Here is a 27,059-nt window from a genome sequence, read left to right as displayed (position 1 = left end):
CATGGATATTAATGAGGGGTACCCTGAATATCCGACATGGATCTGTCCCTGGAGTTGGCCAAAAATCAAAGCCAAAATATGGATTTGAATTGCCCATTACTAGCCCGTGAAGCGTTAGTGAGCCGTCCTCGGTTCTTTGTGGGCACACGTATGCATTGTTAGAGTACTCCAAGATGGCCTCAGAGGATATTCTAATGTTTAATCAAGTGTATACACTGGTGAGCACTAAAGTAAAGGGCGTCTAATTCTACGACTTTCCACACGAGTCACTAATGTCCGAACTGCCGATGTGAGTGGAAAAGTTGTTCCCTCAAGAAAAAATAAATAATTTGATCTACGGCAGAATCTAGTTTAGCACAAAGAAAAATGTTCAGTGGTGCATGGAATGCGACATACCCATGACCGTGGACAGCACTGGTCCAACATCAGACCAGTAGCTGCATTTCTTTCACAACTCCCTCCCGGTTAGTGAAAAGTCTGCCTAGCATGGGCATCCATCAGGGAACCACTTGGGCGCATGTGAAATGCAGCACGCCCCGCTGCATGGACGAGCAAGTCCACCCACAATCTACCACCTCCTCAATGGGCACCAGCAGCGCATGCTCTACCCTCTCGTAGTGCGGTGCCTCTGAAGACGAAAGTTTCTCCAGAGTGGTCAGCCATTTCATAAATGTTGATATTGGATATGTATAGAAAGGGCACCAGAAGTAACCACTCTAGTGGTGGGTGGGGCTCAAACTCGACATTTACACAGTCAGGTGGCATTTGCTCCATCTTAGGGGTCTGCAAACAGCGGCTCACCAGATGTTTTGGACTAGGACTCCAATGATCTCATTGTGGACTATGTTGGCTAGGGCAGATGGGAGTTGCAGTGCAAACATCTGGAGAAAAAGTGCTATTTTGGTGCCAAAGTGATTGTCCTTTTCTGAAAGCATTTGGATGATCAGAACCGGCCTAAAGCCTTGGCTCCATTTAAAGTGTGCAATTCATGTACCGATTGTTCCTGAACCACTGGATAAGCTTCTTGGCCTGGCGTTTTGAATAGGTTTGGCCACCGTCGCATGGTGCGTTTTGGACTGGCTCTTCTCCCTCCTCCTCTTGGGATGTCCGCGGTCTTCGGTACTGATCTGCAAGATCCTGCCGATTTTTCCTGATAACCTAGGAAGAAAAATTTGAAGACGGGGAATTTGAGTGCAGAAACATAAATTAGAAAGTTAATATCTATGGTGTACAATGGCACATCTTATTCTGAAAGACCAACACCAGCAACTAAAGATCGAAAAACTACAACAAGCATTGGCAATGCCAACAGTTGAGGCTGCATGGGAAAGGCACTTGCCAGGCCGTACCGCAGTTTTATTAACTGGACATTGATGCTAGCAGGTGTAAAGTGGTGCGAGTACCTGGGCATCTAATAAATGCTGAATACTTAAAGTTTTGGCTTAACAGGACTTCAATGAAGGACATGCATTACGCTTCTAAATTTGAGCGGCTGAAGCCCAGCCTGGTTGAGGCATTTTTATGATACCAGTAACTCATTTACGGCTCCAATAAACCATTAGTTCTCAGAAGACTGCTTTGAGAACACTGGCAGGCATATGGTAAGGCTTGATAAAGCAAGCTCAAAGGGATCAGAGAGGATGTGTTTTAAGAGGGGCAGAAAGCAATGGGAATAGCATGACCATGGGCAGTCAATGGGTGGGTAACTAACCAAACTACAAGCTGTGTCACCCTTGTATGCCATTTCTTCCTAGCTGCACTCTAATGCAATAGTTTCCGCTTATAGGTGGCGCTTTAACTGAAAATGGACTGTACACGTGGTTGGGAGGGAGACCAAGCGGAAGAAACCGTGCAGCCACAGGAAGATGTTACACAAGTCGAGAAAATCCCAAAAGAGCAATGGCAATACCTTTCCAAAGAAAACGTTCTCTGATCTCACTTCCGCTTTGGCGGCGTGAACCAGTGTAAAGAGCATAGACGAAAAGGAAGGTCTTCTCTGCGCATCCCTAAAAAGAGGAAAAGAAAAAAAAACAAATGTTAAGTCAACTAGACGCAGTCCCAGTCCCATCCAAACAGTATATAGAAGGTCCACAAATCAGTGCTCTGGAATTCTACATGACAAAGAACCCTACACCATGCATAGGAAGGATTCTGCAAAATGTTTTATTTTGTGATTGAAAATAAGTAATAATATTCAGATTCTTGCTCAAGTGTTAAACTCAACCAAAAAGGTTTTGAATAAATCATAACCGCTGGCACTGCTCTGGGCAACCGTGCAGACAATCATTCTTCGGCTGCCAAGCCATAACAGAAGGGGAAAGGCCATATGCAAAGCAGGCTTGGTCCCACCCCAAAAGGGGCAGGTCAGCCCGAACTGCTCGGTCACATCCCTTCTGCACGAGACCACAAGCATCCCCAGACATCAGCCTCATTGGGCGTCATCAGTGACAAGTAGCTTCGGTCTCTAGGCCCAGCCCGCTCGGGAGCCGCTTTGACAGTGCACATATTAAACATTTCACCATGAACAGGCCCTGGTCCATAAATGGCCGTTAAGCATCACAGAACAACATTTCACAAGAAAGCTCAAGTGGCAGCTGGAATTCTGCTCTCTGCTTCAAGTAGCCCGCATTGTGAGGTCACAACTGAACCGTAATAACTGATCACAACAGTTGTGATGTAATTTTCTAATTGCAGGTTAGTTGTGATGTCACAGCCAACATAAAAGGCTCCGATATGGATATTGCAGATGCCATGCATTATACGTGACTATTATATATTTATTTTCACATTTGTAGAGCGCAGAAGGGGCCCTGTTACTTGTGAGGAACATAGTTACACGGATACATACATTTAAACATTATACATTCCTACAGTCTGTATAGGTAGGGAGAGTAACTTCCCAGCAGAGGTCAGAATTGGAGGGATATGGTGAGTGAGGCAATTGTGTGAAGAGCAGCCTTTGGAAAATGCCATGGAAAATGCCTTCAGCTCGTAGGGGAGGTGGTAGGGCATTCCATTGGAGGGCTGCTAGGTAAGGGAAGCTGGCGCCTCCTGCGCACTCTTAATTTTGGGAACTGTGACCAGTTCATGCAAGCAGAGTCGAATTGGCCCCTCGGCCTTCGGCCCGTAGCTGGGCAGAAATCGTCCCTGGCGAGCGGGGGACGGTCTGGAAAAAAAAAAATATTTGAAAAAAGAAATGTTTTTCTCCAAAAAGCTTTTCATCCTTCTTAGGTCAATAAATGACTACCAACACAGGTTGGGAGAGCTTAAGCGTAAGTGCTATACAATAACATTTGGCCTTGGACGCCTGCTTGGATTCACAGTAATCTAGTGTACTTAGGAACAATGCTATTTGATGCTACTTCCTGTTTTATCAACAAGTGAACGGTCGTGTTTCATCGCTTCCGGGATGTCATTTTGGGGTGGGGTCAAATGACATCACTTCCGGTGATGTCAGAGGTCAAGGGTCTTGAGGCGAGCGTTGGGCCACTTTTTTTTGGATGACCAGGCCCATTTCTTGTCCCAGTCCGACCCTGCATGCAAGTCCACAAACGGTAGAAAGATCAGCATTCTAGTGAAATCTTCCAGAACCATTTCCCGGATGTGAGCAACATGGTCCCACTGCAAATTCAACCTGAACTCACTTAGCAAATATTTAACGCACGTCGTGTAGTGAGTAGGTGGGAGTCAAGGTTGGATTTGTAGGACTAACTGTTGTGTGGCCGCCCGTGCCTCGGGCCTGCCTGCATGCACTCATGCGCTCATTCATGCAGGAACACGCGGGACACAGTGTTAGCCGTTTTGCGTCCCGGCCGCAACTGCCGGCACGGGCGCACTTTATTCAACAGCGCATGCGCGTAGCCCAAACGAGGCTCGCGCATGCGCGCAACGTGACTCGCACGTCACATACCTTTTTTTCTTCAACGAAAAACACAAACCCAACATATATGGAAATAACAGTTCAAACTTATAACATCCCCCAACATTTTCTTGCTCTCAGAGAAATGCCTTCCCACACCCCGGCTCAGTCTCCCGAGTCCAGGACATAGTCCTTGAGGTAGTAGGGCGGTCGGCAACCCCTCCTCATCAGGTACCTGGACATCTCTGGCGCAGCTCCACGGAGGCCATCCTCAGCTGGGCCAGTATCCCTCTGGATGTCTTCCACTCGACCCTCCGGGGTTTCCTCGGAAGCCCTGCTCTCGCTCGGCTCACTCGTCTCCGCTGAAGTATCGACTCTCTTAAAGAAGGACCTGTTGCGAGTGACTGTGCCGCGGGCACAGGCTGCCGTCACCATGGTCCCTTTTACATGTGTGACTCTCCACGGGTGGGGTTCGTAGGGCAATGACAACTTGCCCTCGGGTGGCGTTTACGGACTAGCACCGCGTCCCCTACACGTACCTCTGTCTTGTAGACCCCTCCTTTCACTTTCTCGCTGGTTTCGTGCAATGCGATCCTCTCTGACCTTCTCATTGTCAATGACGCCTGGCCCGCGGCCATCCATCTCCGGTATCATGCCTCTGGGGCAGCGTCCGAACAGTGCTTCAGCGGGGGCTACCCCTGTGGACTGGTGCGGGGTGGTTCTGTACTCTCTTAAGAATTCCACTAGCTTCTTGGGAAGGTCCTCCCCTCCGTGAGCGGAAGTTCTTAGCACTTTGTTCAAAGTGCGCATTAACATTTCGGCCTCCCCATTGGCGCGAGGCCACAGAGGTGATACTCTCCGGTGGTGAATGCCTCTGTCTTTGAGGTACTGGGCGAAAATACTGCCTGTGAACGGGGGGCCATTGTCCGAGCAGAATATTTCTGGGAACCCATGTGTCGCGAACATTTTGTCCAGGGCCCTAGTGGTGTATTCAGTCGCTGTGTGTTCCAACACCTCCACCTCCGGGTATCGCGACCATTGGTCCACGGCCACTAAAAAGTACAGGCCCCGACCAGTCGATCCAAAATCCACGTGGACAGTTCCCCAGGCCTTCTCGCTCCATTCCATCGACCTAATCGGTGGGGCCTTGTCCCCGGGAGCCGCTGCTTGACACGGCAGACACCTTCCCACAAAGCGCTCTACCATCCCTGCAAGGTCAGGGAACCACACCTTCGGACGGAGCCTCGCCTTGGTCTTGACGACCCCTTGGTGCCCGATGTGTGCTAACTCCAGGACGCGATTCCTCAAGGCTTGTGGAATCACAATTTGTCTCCCTCTCAGTAGCAGCCCATCATCCGAAATGGACAACTCATCCCTAACCTTCCAGAGCGCCTGAAGGTCCTTTTGTGCTTCTAGCTGCCGCCTGGAGTTGTCCCTTAGCACAGCTTTCCAGTCACCACTCCTCACTGCCGCCTTGATGATGTGGAACACCTCATTCTTGGATGACTCAGTTGCGATGGTGAGTCCCGATAGTGCCACTGGCAATGCCCCTTCCACGACATGGCAGAGTAGTCCTTGGCATTCCGACACTTCCTCGTTCAGGTCTCCACTCCCCTTGTTGGGGTGGCGCGACAGATAGTCCGCCGGGTTGTTGGTGCCTGGCCTGTACACGAGCCTCACCCCATACTCCATCAGGGCCAGCATCCACCGCTCGATTCTGAGAGGCGGCTTGGACGACACTCCCGCCAGGATGGGCAATAACGGCTTATGGTCAGTCACGACCACCACGGGCTTGCCCAGAATGTACAGCCGAAAGTGGCGACAGCCCCACAGGATAGCTAGAGCCTCTCTTTCAATTTGCGAGTAGCGCCTTTCAGTGTCAGAGTGCTTTGCTCGCATAAGCGATGGGTCTCATGTCCCCTCTTTTGTCTGGCTGTAGTAGCACTGCTCCAACACCCACGGGACTTGCATCTACAACAATTTCTGATTCAACTGATGGGTTGAAATACACCATGGTGTCATCCGACAGGGCATTCTTGAGGCGCTGAAAGGCCTCTTGCTCCTCCCTCTCCCATGTCCACATGGCATCGTTCCTGGCCAATGCCCTGAGGGGTTCCGACAGGGAGGCCAACCCTCTGATAAAGCGCCCGCAGTAATTTACCATCCCCAAGAAACTCCTCACCTCGGTAGGGGATTGGGGAGCGTCGGACTCACGAATTTCTTTAATCTTTGCCGGATCCGGAGACACACCGCTCGCATGGAAAATGAATCCGAAGAACCCTATCCTGTCCTTGAAAAATTCGCATTTTTCGCGATGTAAGGTGAGTCCCAAATCATCCAACCTCTTTAGTGTGCACTCCAACCTCTTCATGTGCTCAGACTCAGATTCTGCGAACACTAGAATGTCATCACTCATGTTCAAAACACCTTTTAGGCCCGCCAGCGCCCCCCCCCGATGATGTTCTGGAAGACTTCGGCGGCTGATGAAATGCCAAAGCTCAGGCGCTTAAACTGGTACAGGCCTTCATGCGTCGTGAACGTCGTAATAAATCTAGAGTCTGGGTGGAGTTCAAGCTGATGGTAGCCTGCTCGCAAATTTAACTTCGAGAACACTCTTGCACCTTGCAGTTCGCCTATAATGTCGTCCAGAGTGGGTGTGAAGTGTCTCTCCCTCTTGATAGCAGCGTTGGGGAGACCCATATCTACGCATATGCGCACCGCACCAGGCTGCTTCGGCTTGGGGCTACTACAATGGGCGAGACCCGGGCCTTCCACCCTCTCGATGATGTCCATCTGCACAAGCGAACAAAGCTCCTCTTCAACCTTTTCCCGAAGGTGAAACAGGATTCTACGATGCTTGAGCGCCGTAGGCCTGACGGTGTCATCTATGTGCAGACGTACCAGAGGAGCCTTCAATTTCCCCACGCCTTCGAAAATGCCTGGGAACTTGCCCAGTAACTGCTCGATGTCGACTTGGTAAACTTCCCATGCGAAATGCACCAGGTCGAGGGCCTCAGAAGCTGCACAACTGAGTAGAGAGTGAGGGCTCACATCTGTGACAAAGAAACAAGCTTTGATGGTCTTGCCTCCTCTGGACATCGGTGCCACGAAAACGCCCTTGATAGGGAGCGGTGCATCTCCTCCGAACGTGAATATTTTCGCCGTTGAAATGTCCAGCGCCGGTGGGCCCGGTATGGACTGGTAGTGGTCGGACGCCAGTACACACACCGAGGCTCCCGTGTCTACCAGTACTTGTGTCGGCACCCCTTGAATGTCCACAACACACTTCGGTTGCCTCTTCTTCCTCGCCCCCGTAGCCAAACTTGAAACGAAGAACACCTCCTCCTCATCTTCCTCTGCCATGTTGAGCCTCTGCATTTCCTGCTCTAGTACAGCAACGCTCCTTTGTCTCCTTGAACTTCCGCCGAACGCCCTGGCGGGGCCCCTCTGTACGGCCACCGGGGCAGGAACACGACACATCCGTGCATAATGACCAGGATTGTTGCATCTGCCGCATGTTCTCGACTTGGCCGGACACTCTTCGGAGTGTGGTAGGTCATATCCACAGTATTGGCACACAGAAGACGCCCCTTGCACCGACCCCGTGCCCTGGCGCCTTTGGATCCACTTAGCCTTCGACGCTAATGGTAAATGCCTTCTCCACTTTTCCCGGGCGCACTACGGCATCCATTTTGGCAGCCCTTGACTGCCAGCTCATGAGTCCTGCTGCTGTCCAAAATTTGTTGTAGAGTCCAACCCGGCTCCCTCAAAACTTGCCTGCGTAACTTGCCTGAGCCACAGCCTTGGAGGACCTGATTTCGAACCATGGATTCCTCATTGTCCCACCGACAAGTTGTAGCCATTTGACGCAGGCGAGCGCAAAACTGGTCGAGTGACTCCTCTTCCCGCTGCTTTTCGCCGCAGAACAGGAACCTCTCGTAGTCCACATTGGACAATGGGATGAAGTAGTTCTCAAGAGCAGCTTTGACGGCGTCATAGGTTGTTACCTGTAGATTCAGGGACTCAGATGCGTAATACGTCCATGCCCGCCGAGTACAACAGGGTGGCTCTCTTTGCGTCGTCATCGGTTTCCCCCGTCGCAGTAAAGTACATGTCTAATTTCTTGATCCACAGCAGCCACCTCGGGCCTAGTTTGGAAGGGGGGCCCGTCGTGTTGAATTCTTGCATAGGTAGTAACGCCACTTGTTGCCTCCTTACCACCACTCTCGCTGCCTCTTGTTCGCCATCGCTCTCTGCCATATTCACAGGTCGCACAGGAACCTTGTGGTGGGTTCGAGGCCGCAAACCTGCCTTGGATGACTAGTGGACGTACCTTGGAACATTGCGCGGTCCTTGAACCTCCAAGTTGCCTGTACGTTGCACCAGCTGCCCCTTGGGTGGTGGCGGCGGCTAGTTCAGGTGCAGTCCTCCTGTTTGGTGAAGACTGCAGAGTTTCCAAAAATTAGGTTCCGAGAGGCTTTTCAGGTAAAAGCAGCGCACGAGCACCTTTTCAGGCCGCTACTGCTGTCTACGAAGCGTGAAAACACCTCCGTTGTGTTCGCGCCGGGTTCGTAACATACCGCGGTGCGGCCTTGTGAAGATGAGAGCATTCACTCTACGCCCCGCTCGTGTCCCGCCTCGTCGCCACGATATGTGGCCGCCCGTGCCTCAATCATGCAGGAACACGCGGGACACGGTGTTAGCCGTTTCGCGTCCCGGCCGCAACTGCCGGCACGGGCGCACTTTATTCAACAGCGCATGCGCGTAGCCCGAACGAGGCTCGCACATGCGCGCAACTTGACTCACACGTCACACTAACCTTTTCAAAATACTGTAAAAATACCGAAAAATGGTTCCTTTGGATCATATGTCGACAGCTTAGCTTTCACCTGATCAACGTTCGTAGGGACTGTTTGACCAATAGAAAGGGTAGGAGGGCATTAATGAGTGTTCACCCATATAAACCAGTATCCGTACTTAACGGTGCGTGACGTCACCGGTGGCAACGGAAGGGCGCGCGCCTGCATTCAAATGCAGAATCGGTTGGTCGTTCTAGGACAGCAAGTGACCATAGAGCAAGAAGCAGGAGGAGGTCCCCCGCCTCCCCCTCCACCCCCCCAAGGCCATCTTTTAAAGGTGCGACTTGTGTCCCAATTATTACTCCAACGCAGCACTGAAGACAAACATTGCACAGTAGCTGCGAAAAAAATAATCTTTTATTAACCACCTGCAGAGTGCGTCAATGAATTTCTCATCACACACATGTTAATCTACTGAGCACGCCTTGTGCAACATAAACGTATACAAACTGGCAGGAGGAAGTTCAAAGGTCTCTGGCATGAGATTGAATCAAGAGACCAATGCAACAGCATCACTGTGGTTAGCCGAGGCTGTAAACGAAGGGTTTTAGAGCACTGGTTGACAGTTCAAACTGGCTCGTCCCTTTTATTATATTCGTCACATGGTCACTGACATGGGCTGCACGAGCGATGGAAGATACCAGGCTCCCAGGAGGGGTGATACCATACTCCATAGGCCGAGGAACCCGGACTGATTACTTTTTAGTTTTGGCTGAAAGGCAGGGGGAACCGAACATAATAGGGTAGTGTGGGAATTGTGGAATGAACACTTGCCGTTTTCCCTTCCCTCGACATAATCACCAACATGGCAGTCCCCAGAAATTTGCTTCCAGAGTCAGGCAGACACGTGAGGCCTGGAGCAGAGCAGTGATTGCGTTGAAGTAGGAGTAGCAGAGGACACTCGCACTCCAAACCTTTACATAAGGAAACCTTGCAGCCCATCGCCCTTTCTAAAAACAGGGACTGCCATGAAAGTGCTCAAAAGGCATTTGCTTTTTGACGGACGAATCCCAAGATGTTGTCACTTCTCCCTCCCATGGGGGCCAGGTAAGTGAGACCGCTACCAGATAGTCCCCGCCCATGGGAATGGTAGTCAGCGGGAGGATCTCGTGGGAGTGGGGGTGAGGGGTAGAGTCCCTCTAGGATCAGGGTGGACATCTCGGGAGAACGCTGAACAACACCCTTCACCCTCCAGTCACTTCCTTTACCTCCCCTCAGTCCATGAGGCCCACCATATCTTCCCTCACTTCCAAACCATGCACTTCCACGTATACATGCGAGACTGAACTCCCTTCAGTTAATGAGACGAGGAAGAGTAGTGAAGATCATCTCGACAGGTACTGAGAAGAGGAGGAGCGGTACAGGAGTCCTCGTAAGAACCCGAAGGAGCAGTCTAGTTCGCTCATTCAACAAAAAGTTAGGACTTTATCAGACCCTCCCAGGAGGATCAGCGAGTCTGGAGGACATCCAGCGTAGAATAGAGGCTGCTGTGGGACGCATGCGAAGGAGCCGAGGCGTCTCCATCTGGTCCACCGTGCCTGAGCAGACCAAGGAAATGGAAGAGTGGAAGTCTGGGTGGAAGCAGTAATCAAACCACACGAACCAGAAAAGCATAATAAGCCGCAGCAGGCACCACAGAAAAACCACAAGAACGCGAGAAGCTGAACAAGACATCGGGGAAGCACACAACCGACCGAGAACTGGTAGAGTCCCGGAAGATACATGGTCTCTTGGGATCGAGAAAAGGTGCAAGAGCAACTTCAAACCCAGGGTCTGGGACCCAGATATACCCAAAGAGAATATTTTAAGCAATTGGCCATTTAACAGTACCAACCAGGAGAGTCATCAGCTATATCAGGAACAAAATACAAAGGAGAAAACAGGGTGGGGGGCCTGCATCGAGGAGGAGATTCTCACCAGTCATCTTCCTTGTGGCAGTACCTGGCAGGCGAGTGAACCAGGTCTGCCCAGACAAAGACATACATTTGATATGATAAGTTATTTATAACACGCTTCATACCCAGAGGTTTCTAAGCGTGTGTAGTCTTGCTTCCAAGGCAAGATATGCTCCCGTGAATCCAGGTCTGGGACCCACACCAACAGGTTTATATATGAGCAAGGGAGTCATTCCCATGGCACCCTGAAGTCGTAAAGCCAAATGAAGAGAGTCTATGGGAAGGGAGTCATCTCCACTCGCTTTGTGTGGGAGGAAAACACAGAGTCCGATAGCAGGAGAAGGAGTCATTCTCCTGGTAACTCAGTTTACAAGGAGGATCAAACCAGTGATCTAGGAGAAGGGAGGTATTCCACCTGGAGAGAAGAAATAATGAACTTTTGATGCAAAGTCAGCAATCCTTTTGTGAAGTACTCAAATCTGTGGAAGGGGGGGGGTCATTCCCCCTGGTTTTGCGACACTCTGCTGCTGGAGTACCCAGAGAAGAGGTGCATTCTCCTGGAACACAGCCAGGGGCAGGGAGTCACTCCCTCTGGTGGTGGAACAAACAAGATACATTGAGATGGGAGGCCTTCTCCAAGAACCCAATAGTTAAGAAGCAATAATAGGCAACAAGGAATTGAACTGGAGCTTTACCTTTTGAATTTGGAGCTTTACCTTTTGAGTTTGAATTGAGACCTTTACTGCTTTTTGGCATTACAACCTGGAACTAAGGGATTGAGATATGGGGATGAGAGACGTCCCTTCAGGTAAAGATCCCACCCAACAACTGGAACTGTGATCCGCTGTCCAGTAGAAGGGAGCCATTCTTCTGGACCAAGAAGATCCACTACCCCTTCAGTTTAGTTTATGAGGAAGAGAAGTAGGTTTTTGACACAGGTACACAAACACCGTGATAGAAATCTTAGTATTTTAGTTGATGAAGGGAAAACCCTCTTAAAGTTAGGTTTTCTCTTTATTGTCATTACTAATAAACGTTTATGTCAACAATGCCACCTGTGTGTCAGCCTCCTCCTGCTGCTGCACCCTTACATTACTTTCGAACATTTGGGGACGGCATAAAAACAAAGGGGGGCATATTTCCAAAAACCGTAAGAAATGTAAAGGCACCTTCTAATAAAATGCATTGCGGTTCGATTTATACGAGTAAACTGGGTGGGATTGCTTAAATGAAGCATTTATGGGACAACTTTTCAAAAACACATCCGACTTCATTACCAGTGTTAAAGCCCTCACCTGGGCCCATGTCTGCGCCCATTTTCCCTATGCATTCTGGGGCTTGTAGGTTTGCCCAAGTCCCTGAATGCACCGGCCAAAACAATTCCAGCTTGGCGACACTTGCATAGCATGGGATAACTTGAGAGGTGCAATGGAAGTCCAACAGAATGTGTTTTGAAACTCACTGTACTTCCATGTGTGGTACGATTATTATGTGCTTATACACAAGTGTTTCAAAGCGCAACCATGTATGGAGGGGGTGGGATAGACATAGGGAAGACCGGTGAGACGATCTTACTAGGAATGCTACGTTCAGATTATGCAGGTTACGAATATACCGAATCTTGTTTAAACACAATTGTGTGTTCGAAGGCACCATTTGCTGCATGTAGACAAAAACACTTAAGCAAAGTTGGCATGCAACTACCATGGAATCCTCCGATAGTAACAAAAATGTTACTATCAGACTTTGTGCACCTAGTGTGGTGTGAAACCGATTGCTACCTTTGACCAATCGTGCCATTTCTTAGATTCAAATGCCTGCATCCCCAACATTGTGGCTGTGGTTTGCAACCTGCGGCTCTCGATTTGGACTACCACTCATTGTCAAAGCCAGCTAGGGCTGGTGGGAATTGCAGTCTAAAGCATGTGGAGAGCCAAACGTTGCAGCTGCCTGCTCTAGGCGCACGTTCTCAGTTACACCTTATTTCAAACAATTTTAAATGCGAAAGAGTTGGCACGAGCAAAGCTGCCAGCATGCACTGCAACAGCAGGTATTTTCTAGTTCGGGGGCCTGCAATCTTTGAATCCCCAAAGTTTTGGACTACAACTCCCATCAGCCCTAGTCAGCATAATGACTAGTAAAAGACCATGGGAGTCACTGTCCAAAACATCTGGAAGCCAAAAGGATACAGATCGTTTGTCTATTTGTTTCCAAATTGGGGATGAGCAGAACACTTGGAGGGGGGGGGTGGAGAGGGGGCGGGACAAGGAGACCTTAAGAAGCAAGGGAGTTTAAAATAGAACATCAGCATAAATGTCTGGTCTGTTTTTCCGAGCAGCAAAGCATGAATGAATGAATGAATAAAATGGCGCCCGTCAGGTACCCGCTTGTGATTTTTTGCTACGGGAAAAACTGCACCCTCGCCCTTGGGAAAATGTGCAACTGAGCTTCTCCCCGTCCCAAGTAGAAACCGTGCATTTTGGAATTCATCAAAACCCAATGGATTCATAGGTTGATGTCCACAACGTAATATCCAAGCGCTTGTCACCCAACCTGCTGTACTACCTTGCAGTTTAGGCAACCATCACCCAACGTGAAAGAATTCAGCATTGCAAATAATCCCTGAAACCAATTCACTGCATTGGCAACAGTGCAGCTAATCAGCTTGGCCTTCTGCAGTATTATTTGTTCGGTCTTACATGGGAAATTCAGTTGGCAGCTAAAAAGTTAGAACCTCCCCCCAGGAGCAAAGTTTAGTCCATGCTCTGATAACAGAAGGAGCCAGACGCCCTTTTACTAGGCACAAATGCTAGTCACAACTTCCTTGTTGTTCACTCGTCTGAAGATTATAGAGGGGGTGGAAAATCACGGAAAGTATATGCAAATTCTGTATTGCCCGTCAAGAGTATGCAGGCATCTCCATAAAGGATTAGTAAGAATGTAAAAAAAAAAAAATACCTAACATTTGTCAAAGTCAATAGTCCATTTGGCAAGCAGATCTGGGACTAACTCACAAGTCAGTGCTATTGTCAACGCAACTTAGTTTATACTGCTTGTTAAAGCAGGATGTTAACCAGTAGAGGGTCTGCAGGGGTGGTTGGGAACCCTCAACTAGACGTTGCTACTGGTTTGATGACCAGTTCAGCAGCTAAACAAATCAGCTGTCTGCAGTTCGTGCAAAAGGTGGCCATCAGATCAAAAGAGTCGATTCACCAGTTTCTGATAACTGCCTTACCATAAATCGGTTACCAGTTCGGAAAAGGATTGGTTTTACGATATTGTGTACGGTCTTGCATGGTCGGACCAGTCTTTGCCTCGTCCCAAAAAAAGAAAATGGACATACTCCAGCAAGACCTTTTGTGTTTTGCACATCAAAACCTTGTGGCTTATCCCTCCCTCCAGTTTTAAATCTGAGATTTTCAGGGCGTGGTCCCACTCTTTGGAAAGCTTTTCCATCTCAGTTGATCACTTCACTGTGTTCCTTTCAGATACTCTTGCTAGGAACTCTAACGCAATCCCCCCTTTCCATTAAATATTTTAAAGTATTTTTTTTACCTGTTTCTAGATGCTGTTTAACTGCACAGTGTGTGATGCAAATATCTCAAATAAGGTTATTAAAATCCTTGTGGCTCCTTGAACAAGGTACCAGACATTGGCCCCATATGATGCATAACCCCATCAGTAACTACTAGCTTTTAAGCCAACAGTGTTTACTTTCTGGGACTTGTGGCCAAGTACTTTCTGGTGCAAGCATTTAGATTTGTAAAGCAGGGACTAACCAACAGTATCACAAGACACAGGCCTTTGTCCAGTATGACGAGGCGTCATTCCGTGCAGATATGGGAGTTTCTGGTTGATTAGAAGTTGGTAGTCCAAAACATCTGGAGAGCCACAAGTTGCGAATCCCACACAATTGTAGGCTGCGGTCCTTTAGAATGCCAGATAATCCACATGACCTGCAATACCTTGTTTTCAGTTGAGGGTATTTTGTTTGTTGCAATACACAAGTCCTCAATCCCAAACCAAAACCCTGGTGTCTTCCTCAAAACCCAACATTGCCATTTTGCGCCTTTTTTTTCATGACATCTTCCTACTTTTTTTTTTTTTTACATATAGTCTTTTGGGACTTGTTTTTGTATTTGCATACTTGTAATTTCAGTCCAGAATGCAGGATGCAAAAAGCAACAGAGTCCCAGAACATCAATAATCAGGCTCGAAATATCCCACCCAACTAGGGCAGTCAGTTGTAATTTTTTCTAAGAATACTGGGACTTTTAGTCCGAAATTTAGAATGGGAAAAGAAAAATTACACATCTCCGAATATAAACTATGAAATTGGCTGGATCACCTGTTCACACATGGCACTTCTATACATATGCATTTAGGTGAAATATACAATGCAAAACTAGATAAAAAGCAAAAGGTCGCTGGATAATAGAGAGAATAGTACATGTTGGAAGTGGGGGTGGGGGTGTGTAAAAATAGTCTGGTCAGTCTATGGCCCTCATTCATCAGTGAAATGTTCCTTGAGCAGCAGGTCTCCAGATCTTTCCTGAATCACAGACAGGAGGGCGCAAGAATTAATCAGGAAGGTAGTTCCAGAGCTTGGGAGCATAGCAAGAGAATGCTTGTTGACTGGTCTTCTTTCACATTTTAAAATCCAGTCTGGTGATACCTTGGACCCTGGTGCTGGGTTGTCCTCAGAGGTGATTCTTTCTGTACTGTCACATTACCAGTACATAGCTACCATCTCATGCAAGTGCAGACAGAATGTACAAGTTGCTCACTACAGGAGTAACACTTAGCGAAGACCAGCAACTGTTACTTTTTGTCAAAATTAGTATGTAATGTTGGGAAGAGTGCAGGAACGCCAAAAAGACATTTTTCAGCCACTTGAATTTCCCTTAGAAGCATTACAAACAGTTTTCATTGAATTGCCTCCCTGACAAGTAAATCAATGTGTTAAGAGATAGTATGCACGTTTAGCAAATGGGTAGAAGCATTCCCCTTAAAAGGCAATACTGCATTAAGTACTGCTAAAATACTCAAAGGAGTGTTTGCCACAATTTGGACTGCCTCACACCATTTGGAGTGACAATGGTGTACATTTTGTTAAAACCACAATGGAATTAGCCTGTAAAGCATTAGGCATGCAGCACAAATTCCGTACAATTTATCATCCCTAAGCAGCGGGATTGGTGAAGAGCACCAACCACATTAAAAAAACAAATTATCCAAAATATGTGCCATCAGTTCTCTGGGTTGGGTGGATGCACTCCCAATAGCACTATTTTCTGTAAGGACGGTTATGCACCCAAGTGTTGGATTGTCTTCTTACGAAGTAGTCATGGGCTGCCCAGCAATTGTATGGGGCGTGCCAAATCCAAAGATTTGGAAAAAAGTGCCATATCCACGTATTCGACGACGGTAAAGAGTCAAACTACAAACCTGTCAATTCTCTGCAAACAGGTTGCAGATTGTCTACAAAACCCATTGAAAGGGCCAGGACACGGCATCCAGACAGGTGACTGGGTCTTCACAAAACTTCCAGCGAGCATCAGTCATGGCTGCAAACAGTGGGTCCAAGCTTCACATATAAAGCAAACACCTACCGGCACCATTGCCTGCTGTGTCTGGTGCTGAAAAAGCCCCCTTCTGTTGAGAGACATTTGACACTCGCATTGTTGCCGCTAGCCACAAAGACAATGCCCGAGTCATGGAATTATCTGCACATAAAACGCAGATTTGCGCGCCATTCTGCACCAACATACCCATACCTCAAACGGGGATTTTTGGGCAGAATGGTGCGCAAATCTGCATTTTACGCGCAAATAATTCCATGAATCAGGGCAATTGCTGGAATAGTAGATAATCTGCGACCAAGGAAACTATAAGGAATCCCTTTCCACAAGGCATAACTGCCAGGCGGTCAAGACTACCAACTTTAATGGACTATTTCGGGGTGCAGTAGCACAAAGACATTCGAAGGAGCAATTAAGCTCTGCGAAAACTGTCTTGTTGGAATTTCTTTTTGCTGTTTTGGTTTGCTCCATACACAAGCTATGCCAAACCATGAGTGTATGGCTATTTCACCCAAGAGAGGGTCCACGCATCTATAGGTGCCTATCAGAGAAAAAAACAGGGAAAGGTATTGCTCCAAAGGGTTTGAATATTCAGTAATGTTAGGATTGTGCATTAGATGGGTGGTTATTACTGGAATATTAAGTAGCGCCATCCTTGTCTGGTACAGTAATCAGCGTTTCCAATGCCACCCTTTCTCCGATCCAGCAGTATCATAGGGAAGGGATTATAGAAAAGAATACCTTTGTTTCACTGTTACATAACGCACATGAAATCATCAATAGAATATGGGTCTGTATTACCCAGCCTATGTTGACAAAGGCCTCCCCTGTTGCAGCAGCTCCCTTTACCATTTTCCACCTAATGTTATGCGCTACATATAGCTATGGCTAAGGGAGCAGCCCCTTTCTTAGCATCTACACTAAAATACCTAGCACCAAGGGATCTCGCATCAGAATCTTTATGAACTTTTTTTTTTTTTTTAGAAAGAGGGTTTTGAGGGTGTCGCTATGCCTAATGGAACCTTCCCACTAATTTCCTAGAAAATGGCAGGAATTGTCTTTCCTTATGAACGTGTCATCTTACAGCGATCAAGCCTCTCATCTGCTTCCCATGGACCAACTCTACATATACTGTTCCTAGGTAGCATGTGTATCTCCAATGATACAAAGGATATGGGCTTTACCTTGAACTGCAACTATAAATTGCACCTACCAGCCAAGGTGTTCAAAGGCCCTCTCTATGTAGGGGAACCAGTATATTTTATTTGTGCTACCAATGCATGTTCTTGGTTACCTTCTAACTGGGCAGGGCAATGCCACATGGGATTTGTGCTGCCTGCTATCACGATATAAGAGCCTTTCTTCTCCTCTCACGACAAAAGTGTCATGTAATACATGAGGATACTGGACCTCATGTAACAGGAGATATCCTTAAAGCGATCATTCCCTGGTATGGCCCTTCTGTTAACTCCAGAGATAAATACGCAGACTGTCACGACTGCTAGAAGTCACTTGAAGAGAAACATGAGAAGTCCTTGCTAATGTCACTGTTGAGTTGAAAGCTGTGCGCCTTGTAGCAATGCAGAACAGTAGTGCTCGATACGATTTTGGAAGATAAGGCAGGGTTTGACAAATTATCGGAACAAAATGTTGTTCATTTATACCCGACACCTCACCTTTAGTGTAGCATGCTATTAAAAACCTCCACAGTATTGCGGACCAAGCACATGTCCCCACTAACACATTGGATATATCTGGTTCCCTGGGTGTATGTTCACTTCTTTTGGTTGGAAGTTGGTATCCATTCTCATGGTTGTATTAGCGATAGTATTTCTTTTACGTTTATGCATCAACTGCCTTCCTGCAATGTGTCAGACAATAGCTGTGTGCCTCAAACCGTCAGCCACTTCTGTTGCAACCACAAATTCTTTCAGGATGCAGGAAAATGCCATTAAGGACATTATGGCCATAGGTGTAACGACCAACCTACTTGCATTAATACTTCATCAGGACAATAGAACGTCTGTTCAAAGAGGCGATTGTGAAAAATTGTGGAGCAAAGCAAGTGTAGGAACTCTGTAAACTGAGTGAACATTAGTTCTACAATCACGTAATTCTGTGCACACAACCATATTATGCTTATCCTGCAGTAAAAACACCCCTTGCTTCACAAGTACACATTTATTCTTGTAACAGGCCATGAGTGGAAATAACCTAGGTAGCAGCTGCACCAATAGCAGCCGAGACCCTGACCAAGTGTTCGTATTTAGCTCGTGATTTAACGACCTGTCATGAAGAAACGTAACACCAAATGTATAAAAGTTGTTAGTGTCAAGAATAACGGACAAAGCATTGATGTTATTTTGCTCTGTTTAAACGCATTCTGAATGAATAATCCTTTGACTGCCAAACAGTGCTGTGCCGGTATCTCATACTCTTGGCGTTTGTGTCCACAAGCAGACATTATGACTGGATTATATCCCATAGGGGCACACTTAAGCATTTACTCGTATGCACCAGCCCAAGGCATAGAAGACCCAAGATGGGATAGTTTCATTTGTGCAATCCTCTCCCATTCCCCATGAAGCCTTTGGTACAAGGTAAGCAGCCGCTGTCCACAAGTGTACACCAAATTTTATATTCACATCGAGGGGCATTTTGGAGGATGCAGTCCGACTTAGTGGCACAGAGAATGATTAGATTCTAAAGACGGCTTGGAAGAAGGGCTTGAAAATACACTGGTCTCGCCAACAGGCACTTGGATGTATAGAAGCTTACAATCTCAATTTAAAGAATTAGAATCTTCATTGAAACATACAAAAACCCTCTCAAAAGCATAAATACATTTCTGATTGAGGCCCTTGTGATGAAGTGGACTCCTGAAATGTTACCATGGAACTGGGAGCCCACTGCTCATGCATACCATTTTTTAAATAAATATTTTAATTATAGACATCCATGGTATAAAGTATTTAAATCTAAATTGTAATTTAGAATTTTTTTTAAAAAACAGCATCTAGAGGCTATTTGAAATAGAAACGGTTGCCAATTCCTGGCTAAGGTAGCCATACAGAAGTACGCTCCAACTCACTTCTTTGAAGGGATATCCCTTGTCACCATCCACAAGAGGTACATACACCCAACCGACTGCCAGCTTGACAATGAGAATTCCAAGCGACAGACAACTGTAGGGCTCTCAGTCATCGAGTCCTACTTTTTTTTTCTTGGCATATGGGGGACGTTTAGCTTTGCTTTCTCAATTTAAAAGGTAGGACTACAAATCCCAGAATGCCAAGAAAAACTGGGGTGGCTTTCTCTCAGATGGGATGGGGAAATGTGTTAACTGTGCAACTAGAGCATTTGTTGGAGATCTGTTAAAAAAATGTCTCAATCTCTAGATCTGCTAGTAGTGCTTGAGAAAAGGGGGCCAAAGATCCTTAGATGAGGTGGGGGGGGGGGAGGGGAGGACAAAGAGAAAAAGTTCAGAACAAACGTTACAAGGACCAAAGTTGTGTAAGCCAGTTGCATTTTGTGACTAGCAGTTTTACTTTTTTAAATATTGTTTAAAGCGTGGACCTAGCTCAAGAGCAGTGGAGCGCTGTGCCGTGTGGGTAGCCTGTATTTGGGCTGGCATGTTGATAGTAGCGCAGTACTGTGTGGTCTGTGCGTCGGTATGTACGTCCATTAGAATTAGTCCTTGGCAGGGGTTGTTGAGATAGCCATCTTTTGAGAGATTTGTCAAATTGGAGACTTGTGGGGGCAGTCCGTGGAGACACCAGGATTGAGTTCCAGAGTGTGGGTGCATGACTAGAGAAGGATGGTTTGCGGGTCCTCTCTATGTCGATGAGTTGTGATTCAAGCGGTTGGTCGATTTGCTATTACAAATGTAAGACTATAAATCCCACAATGCATAGAAAAACTGGATGGCATTCTTGCACACAACATGGAAGCACTCCACTCCTATTGGACGACCCACAAAAGAAAGGTTGACCACAAGAAGCAAAGGACAATATCTGGTTCTGCTTGTAGCCCACAGAACCCGTACAAATCACACGAGAATATAGTCTGTCTATTCTAGAGCAGTCCTCTACAGAGGAAAATCAGTACAGCCCTTCCCTGGAAATAAACATGTTGTCCATTGTGAAAGCAAGCCGTCCAGATGAGGTAAGGCAACATGTATGTTTTGAAAGGACTTATGTAACCAAAGACTTCTGTAACAGCGCCACGATGCCCAAGGGCTGCTGTGCGCTTTATAAATGCAAATAAATATAAATAAATGGTCATGTAAGCTTGTGAAGAGCATGCCCCATTTCACTGGGGAGATACTAGTCCAGTTTTAACTTTGCATTCTGGGACATGTAGTCCTGGGTTAATTATGGTGAAATCCAGAACTAAAAGTCTGAGAATGCAATGTTAAAACCCAGACTGGACTAATGGCCCTAGACATGTATGCGATGGATTACATTTATATTGAATTGGGTGGTTTGACCAGAAGTCTCGAGTTAAAGTGCATTCTGAAAGCTATAGTCTTTCAAAACGCTTTTGATTAAAAAAAAAAAAAACCTTTTTTATGAGTCAGAATGGACATTAGATCCTTATGCCAAGTTAACAAAAATGCATTATTAAATTGAAGTTTAATTCGCTTTGTGTTCCGAGCACCCCAGAAATCCACCCAGGGCAAAGCCTGACACTGAACACTAGAGACATTTAAAAGGCGAGTAATAAAGTTGGGAGCTGTACAGAAAACAAAAGAAAAGTTTTTCAAACTGCCGCCCATATACAGGAAAGCTTGCATAAATGATTAACGTTGAGACTACTTTTTTAGTTGCTAAAATTGCCCCGCTTCGAAGTGCAGACGGCGTGCAAAGTAAACTTGATGGCAAGGGTCTTTCCTCTTTTTGCAATACTTCAAGGCCCTTCATTAGGACTCAGCAACGACAAAGGTGTTGTATTCTTCACGCTCACATGCAAACGTGTTTGCTGACCGCGAATTACCTGCATCTTTCCGAATACATGATGAACAACTTAACGAGGCGCCGATGGACCGTTTCTGCGCCTCGCGGCGCCCTCGGCCTTTTCACAACTAGCGCTAATTACCTCCAATTGGCTGCTAAGCGCCCAGCACTCACTTGCTTGCTCGGCACACCTGTGAGGTCACTTCCTACCTTTCCTGTGTACGGGCTGCTTAGCAATTAATGGAGCTACAAAGAAACGCCGACCAGACTACCAAAAGCATAACACCCTCAACAAGACCCTCTCCTTTCCTCAAAAGGACCAGATTGGCCAAATACAACTGCCTCCCTCAAACGGCCCAATATCATGTCTGACACCAAGCCCAAGTCCCGGCTTTTTAGCCAGCAACGAAGTTGCATTATGGGACGCGTAGTTTATTTTCTCCAGTATGCAAAATAAGAAATGCCATACATGTCCCTGCTTGCAACGTGTTTGTAGATAAAAATCGCCTGGAAAGGGAAAACATACCCTGAAATATTAAATAAGAAATCACACCGGGAAATGTTACGAAGAATATTCAATTTGTAATCCCAACATTGAGAGAAAGCATAATCAACAATGCATTCTGGGTAAACTGTTGTTCAAATAATTGAATCATCCTTCTCCGCACCTGCAAGCAATCCCATATGGGGAGGGGAAGGTTGCCCCGTATTTAAGATGATATAATTTCATATTTTCCAACAGTAACCTGACTCCAAATATGAGGCTGGTATAGCTGCCATGTTGATCTGTGTCCTGTTTGACACCTCAAGCCAGTCCTCTAATTGCATTGCGTGCTGGGCCTTGTAGTTTCTTTTTACCTTTAGAGGTATGGGCATAAAAGCCCCGGGATGAAATGGGACTACTTAGCATCTATGGCCTAGAACCTGTATCAACTTTTTAAATCCATGTTGGCATTGATTTGATCTCGAGTCCCGTGTTAAAGTCAGGACTGCAAGTTCCAGAATGCAAGCCAGAATGTGGGACAGGATGTTGCTCTAATTGGACAGCTTGAGATCAATGTTGTAGAGCTGTCAAGCTTCCCCAGTGCCATTGGTGAGGTAGTCATTTACTCCTGGTTTAATTCTTTGTAACCTGCATATTAAACTTTTCCTTTCCCATTTTAAATTCAGGACTACAAATCCCAGAATTCAAGGGAAAAAACAAGACTGCCTGGCCTGCTCGGGCTTCCCATGGGAAAGCGGGAGAGCTCTGCTGATGTACATTTCAGAAACCAAAGGTGCCCATGCACCATCGGGGTGGGGGGGAGTGGGCAGCGGGCAGCCTCAAAATTTGGGGGGTGGGGGGGCTGGACGGCAGTTTTGAAAACTGTTAGTGAGACTAGACATTAAACCTATTGCGCTACTGATTACCCCCCAAACCCCATCTTACTGCCCCCCTCCCCAAGCTCAGGAGGCTGAGTAGATATTACGCTTCCCTTTGGCCCATTAGATCCCTTTTTCACTCCAACTCACCAGAGGCGTAGCCAGGATTCTGCAACAAGTGGGGCCTGGAGCTAAGAGCCTGCAGAAGGAAGGGCACTTGTTCTGCCCCCAGCCAAATGCACAGGAGTGACAGAGAGTAGTGAGGGAGGGCGAACCAATCAAGGGGGGGGGGGTTGTCCACTTGAGAAAAGTTTTCTAACAATGTGTTAAAATAGTGAATTTTTCAGTACACTTTCTGTGATGAATTAGGGAAAAGGCCACACAGTTTACAATCGGGTTTGCAGGGTAAGACATACAAAGTTTGTTACATGCCAAGCCACCAACAATGCACAAGAGCATTGTCTAACACCTTTTAATAATTCCTTTGCCCACTATATGTCAGTGCTCTGCAAGTGTAAAAAAAAGCATTTTCATATCGATTGTGCTCACACATGTGCATTCTGGTGCACCTATGCATGCCACTATTCCTACACAGGTATTTGTATAGTGGAATATATATACTCATGTTTGCTTTGTCCATAAGGCCAGTAACGATACTGTAACAAAGCATGTTTATGCTGGCGCTGCCAATACAAGCCCGTATCCCCATGTAAGAACATACTCCTGTTTACTTTGCCTTAATGCCAGTGAAAAAACAACATGCCACAGTAAGAAAACATATCCTTGCTGGCTACACAAATCCCCCACTCCCCATATAAGAACTCTAATCATGTTGCTCCCTAACAACAGTAAAAAATGTCATGCCACAGTAAAAAAACATTACCTTGCAGGCTGCATGAATGCCCCCACCCCAATGTAAGAATACTTATGTTGCCATTGGCATTAACACCAGTAATAAACCATTAATAAACTGCAATGCCATAGGAAGAAAACATGCTCGAGGGCTATCCGGTAAAATAACTCGGCAGGCTGAGTGCATGCTGTTGTAATCTGAGTGTGATTTGCAGGTTCAAATTCCGGCAAGGCCAACTCAGCCTTTCATACTTCAAAGTTACCCCCCTGTTCTCTACCCTCCTCTATGGACCTTGTACTATTATGTTGCTTTTGCAGCTTCTTACCTCTCTCTTACTCTGTACGTACTTTGTTTTCCCTGCTCACCAAGTTGTACCCGCCCCGCGCTGTGATACTTACAGGTTTCAAGGCATAAAATAAGCAGTGTCGTATAGCAGTTTGCTATGGAATTCTGAAGGCTTGCTAATTAAACTGAAACTTGTGTAGCAAAACTTGCTATTTAAGTTTCCCTGTTCAATGAAAACATACCTCACCCTGAATTCCTCTCTCGCCCTCAAGGCTCTCTGTAAGTTTAAAATCAGCTAATAGAAAGATTGGAGTAGTATTCAACTGCTCCCCTCTAAGTGCCAAAGGCCTGTGTGGGAATGCTAGGCAAGATTTTGTTCTTTTTCAAACAATTGTAAACCAGAAGTAATTTTTATTGAGCTAATTATATCCTGTCTGACAGTATGTGTGAACATTTTTTTTAAATACAGTTATGCAATAAGTTTACACAATGCATAACTACAGTACTGCTAATGTAAAACACTGCATTGTCTCCATGCTTTACAGTAAAGGTTAGTGTATCTAAATCTTATGTCAACTATATTCCATCTTGTTGGGGGAAGATGCATCATATTGACACATGAACACTTTTGAAAATGTAAATGATCATACAGCCAAATGCTTTTGATGTCAAACCCAGTTCTGTGACATGCTGGTTGCATACTTCTGTGAAACTGCTACTCTACCTATGAGCTGATCCGCAAACTCCTTGACATTCTTTATTAACACTCTGCTGCTTTATACTAGCTAACCTGAAAGAGAGATAGCCGCAAACTAGGATGTTCCACCTAGTTTCCCCCAGTTCTCTTCCTGCTATGCGATCCGCTCTGCTTCATCTTTTACTTTCTTATCTCTTACATAATGAATACTCAAAGCTAAGTAGATGTTGCTGCAAAGTAGTGATCAATAGTTCAATCCATTCGGTACATCTACAGATCTACTGCAGTAACGTACACTGTTAGCCTCCAGAACTCGCTTTGCTCTATTATTAGGATTGCATTATATATTAGCACCTGCGGGAGAGCTGGCCAAACTGTTTTCAGAGTCTTTTTTATTATATCTATTTATGGGTCCATTCATGCAGCTAACTCTTTATATTTTACATACTCATACAGGGATATCACAGCCTATTCGCATAGTTGAGTAAATTTAATGACGGGCTAGTACCATTTGCAATCAATGTTTGACACTTTTAGTCAACATTTATTTTGTTTGCAGTAAATGTCAAATAAAAGTTGCACTGTGCATGGCTAGCCTCTGGGTAGCAGCAGCGTGCCAAGTGACATGCACCATTTCACAGAAAGTACATTTCAATCATTTTTCAACCATTGCCGTGGGTTGAGTGTATTCCTCTTAGGTCAAATTGGTAAACTAAGTTACTTGAACTGGGAGTCTAGTGCGATGTTGAAGTCGCAAGCCCCGACACATCACTAATGTCTTACTTCACCAGCGGTACACAAACATGCTGTATTTTTGCTCCTTTTACGTCTTGGGTGCAAATACCTTCTGGTGACATTAAACATATTAGTACAGCATTGCTAATCAAATGGGCTTGTTTGCTAATCAAGGACATTTTCATTAGCAAACTCTGCTAATCAATTTTTGAAAACTAATTTATGCCTTGTGTTTAGGTGATGTCAATAAAGGCAATAAATAAAGAAATAGAGCTCATTAAATGAGTCAAAACTTCAGTTGGGTGATACATTTTATGTAAATATGGCCCATTGCGCACAGAACTAGGAACAGCACCCACACCATCGAAAATAGTCCTAATGGTGTCCTAATGGACAAAGTGCTAACATTAGAACCAGAAGTAAACGCAATAATCAAGAAATGCTTCTTCCTCCTACACTCGATAAAAATAATCCTACTGTTCCTGTTCCTTACCTCATAAAACACTGACAATCATCGCCCTCATCATGTCAAGAATTGACTACGCAAACAGCATCTACCTTGGAATGCCGCAACATCTGCTGAAGAAACTGCAATGCATCCAAAACGCTGCGGCCACACTCTTCCTTAAACTATTACGAAGGAACCACATCACCCCAGCGCTAGAAAATGCTACCCTGTCTGCCAATCAAACAACAAATCACGTTCAAAATGATGTGCGTAACACACAGAGCAATCCACGGCCAAAGAGCAGAATTCCTACAAAAGAAAATAACCATCTACCAACCGACAAAAACACTCAGACCAAGCAACGACATCCGCCTGGAACCATAACCATACATAAGAAAAAAAAACTTGGGTGATCCTCATTCTCTCACCTGGCAGCAAAAACTTGAAAAACCCTTCTGAAAGAAATACGTAATACAAAAGACCACCTAAAATTCTGAAAACTACTCAAAACATGGCTGTTCACCTCAGAACCAGTCGGAATCAACTAACAGACACCAATGGTAAAGGAACGCACCACAAACAAACACACGTGGCAAGAAGTAGCTGGGGAGGGAGGAAGCCAGGATTCACCCTCTCCCAAGCCCCTCCGCTAGGCAAATTCCAGGGGACATGGACCGTAGCTGGAGAAAAAGGAGCATTAATCATGAACTAGCACCCAACAGGACAGGGAGCGCTTAGGACTCAGAGGGATGAGACCGCACCCCAGGAGCTCAGGAAAGTTATGGCAGGCAGACCCCACTGACAACCAAAAAGAAACCCACAACCTTAGTGACCTCAACATGGGGAGGGGGAGGCCTTCACCACCTTCCCGCCCACAGATCACTAGACAGTCACAGAGACATGCCACCGCCTCATGCAGAATGAGACAAATAAACCACCAAGGAACGCTCCAGCAGACAGCAAGGGCAGAGACACCTAACACAGATGTCCGAAACAACGAGGTAACCCCACTAACCCACCTGCTAAAAACCTCAACTCTCTAGTTACACTTCTTACGCCCTAAACAAACACAATCACTTTCTTGCACAGCAAACAACATGCACTTCACTACACTGCAACAACAAAACAAACCACACAAAGTCTTGCACAACAGCACATGGGAGCCTACCGATCCATAAACCGCACCCATGCTCAGCAAACAGTGTTAATCGAACTGAAGCTGCCAACAAGACATCACAAATCTCGCTCTACCTTTATCCCGCTACACCCTACTAACCCTCCCCTACCCTCTTACTTTTCAGATACGCCAGAGCACCAGGCAACCACTCCAGTGGTGATCGTGCACAGTATAAATGTCCTTAAACATTAACATGAACATGTAAGGGTATTTATGTTGCCTTTTATCTTAACACCAGTAAAATAGAAAAGCCAAGTCAAAATGAGGAAACATACCCTCCCCATGTAAGAACACTCATGTTGGCTTTGCCCTTAATGTGAGTAAAACATTCCATGCCACAGTAAGACCCAGC

General features: G+C 46.2%; 1 protein-coding gene across 2 annotated transcripts in view; it reads right to left on the bottom strand.

The window, feature by feature from the left end:
• Nucleotides 1-27,059, bottom strand: part of MOV10 (Mov10 RNA helicase) — a 196,037-nt gene that overhangs the window by 114,293 nt on the left and 54,685 nt on the right. The window contains exons 1-3 of one of the 2 annotated variants that reach the window (XM_069633329.1): nt 21,191-21,246; nt 1,910-2,006; nt 995-1,158 (exon numbers count right to left, since the gene is read on the bottom strand). In XM_069633329.1, the coding sequence (XP_069489430.1) occupies nt 995-1,158; nt 1,910-2,006; nt 21,191-21,210 (281 nt within the window). In that variant the 5' untranslated portion in view covers nt 21,211-21,246. Of the gene's footprint in view, nt 1-994; nt 1,159-1,909; nt 2,007-21,190; nt 21,247-27,059 lie in introns of those variants that run through there. The other variant, XM_069633328.1, reaches the window with a different exon arrangement.

The sequence above is a fragment of the Ambystoma mexicanum genome, chromosome 13 (genome assembly GCF_040938575.1).
Source record: "Ambystoma mexicanum isolate Mex_15411 chromosome 13, UKY_AmexF1_1, whole genome shotgun sequence".
NCBI classification, from domain to species: Eukaryota; Metazoa; Chordata; class Amphibia; order Caudata; family Ambystomatidae; genus Ambystoma; species Ambystoma mexicanum.
The sequence above is the reverse complement of the archived record's forward strand: the minus strand, read 5'-3'. Positions and strand labels throughout refer to the sequence as shown.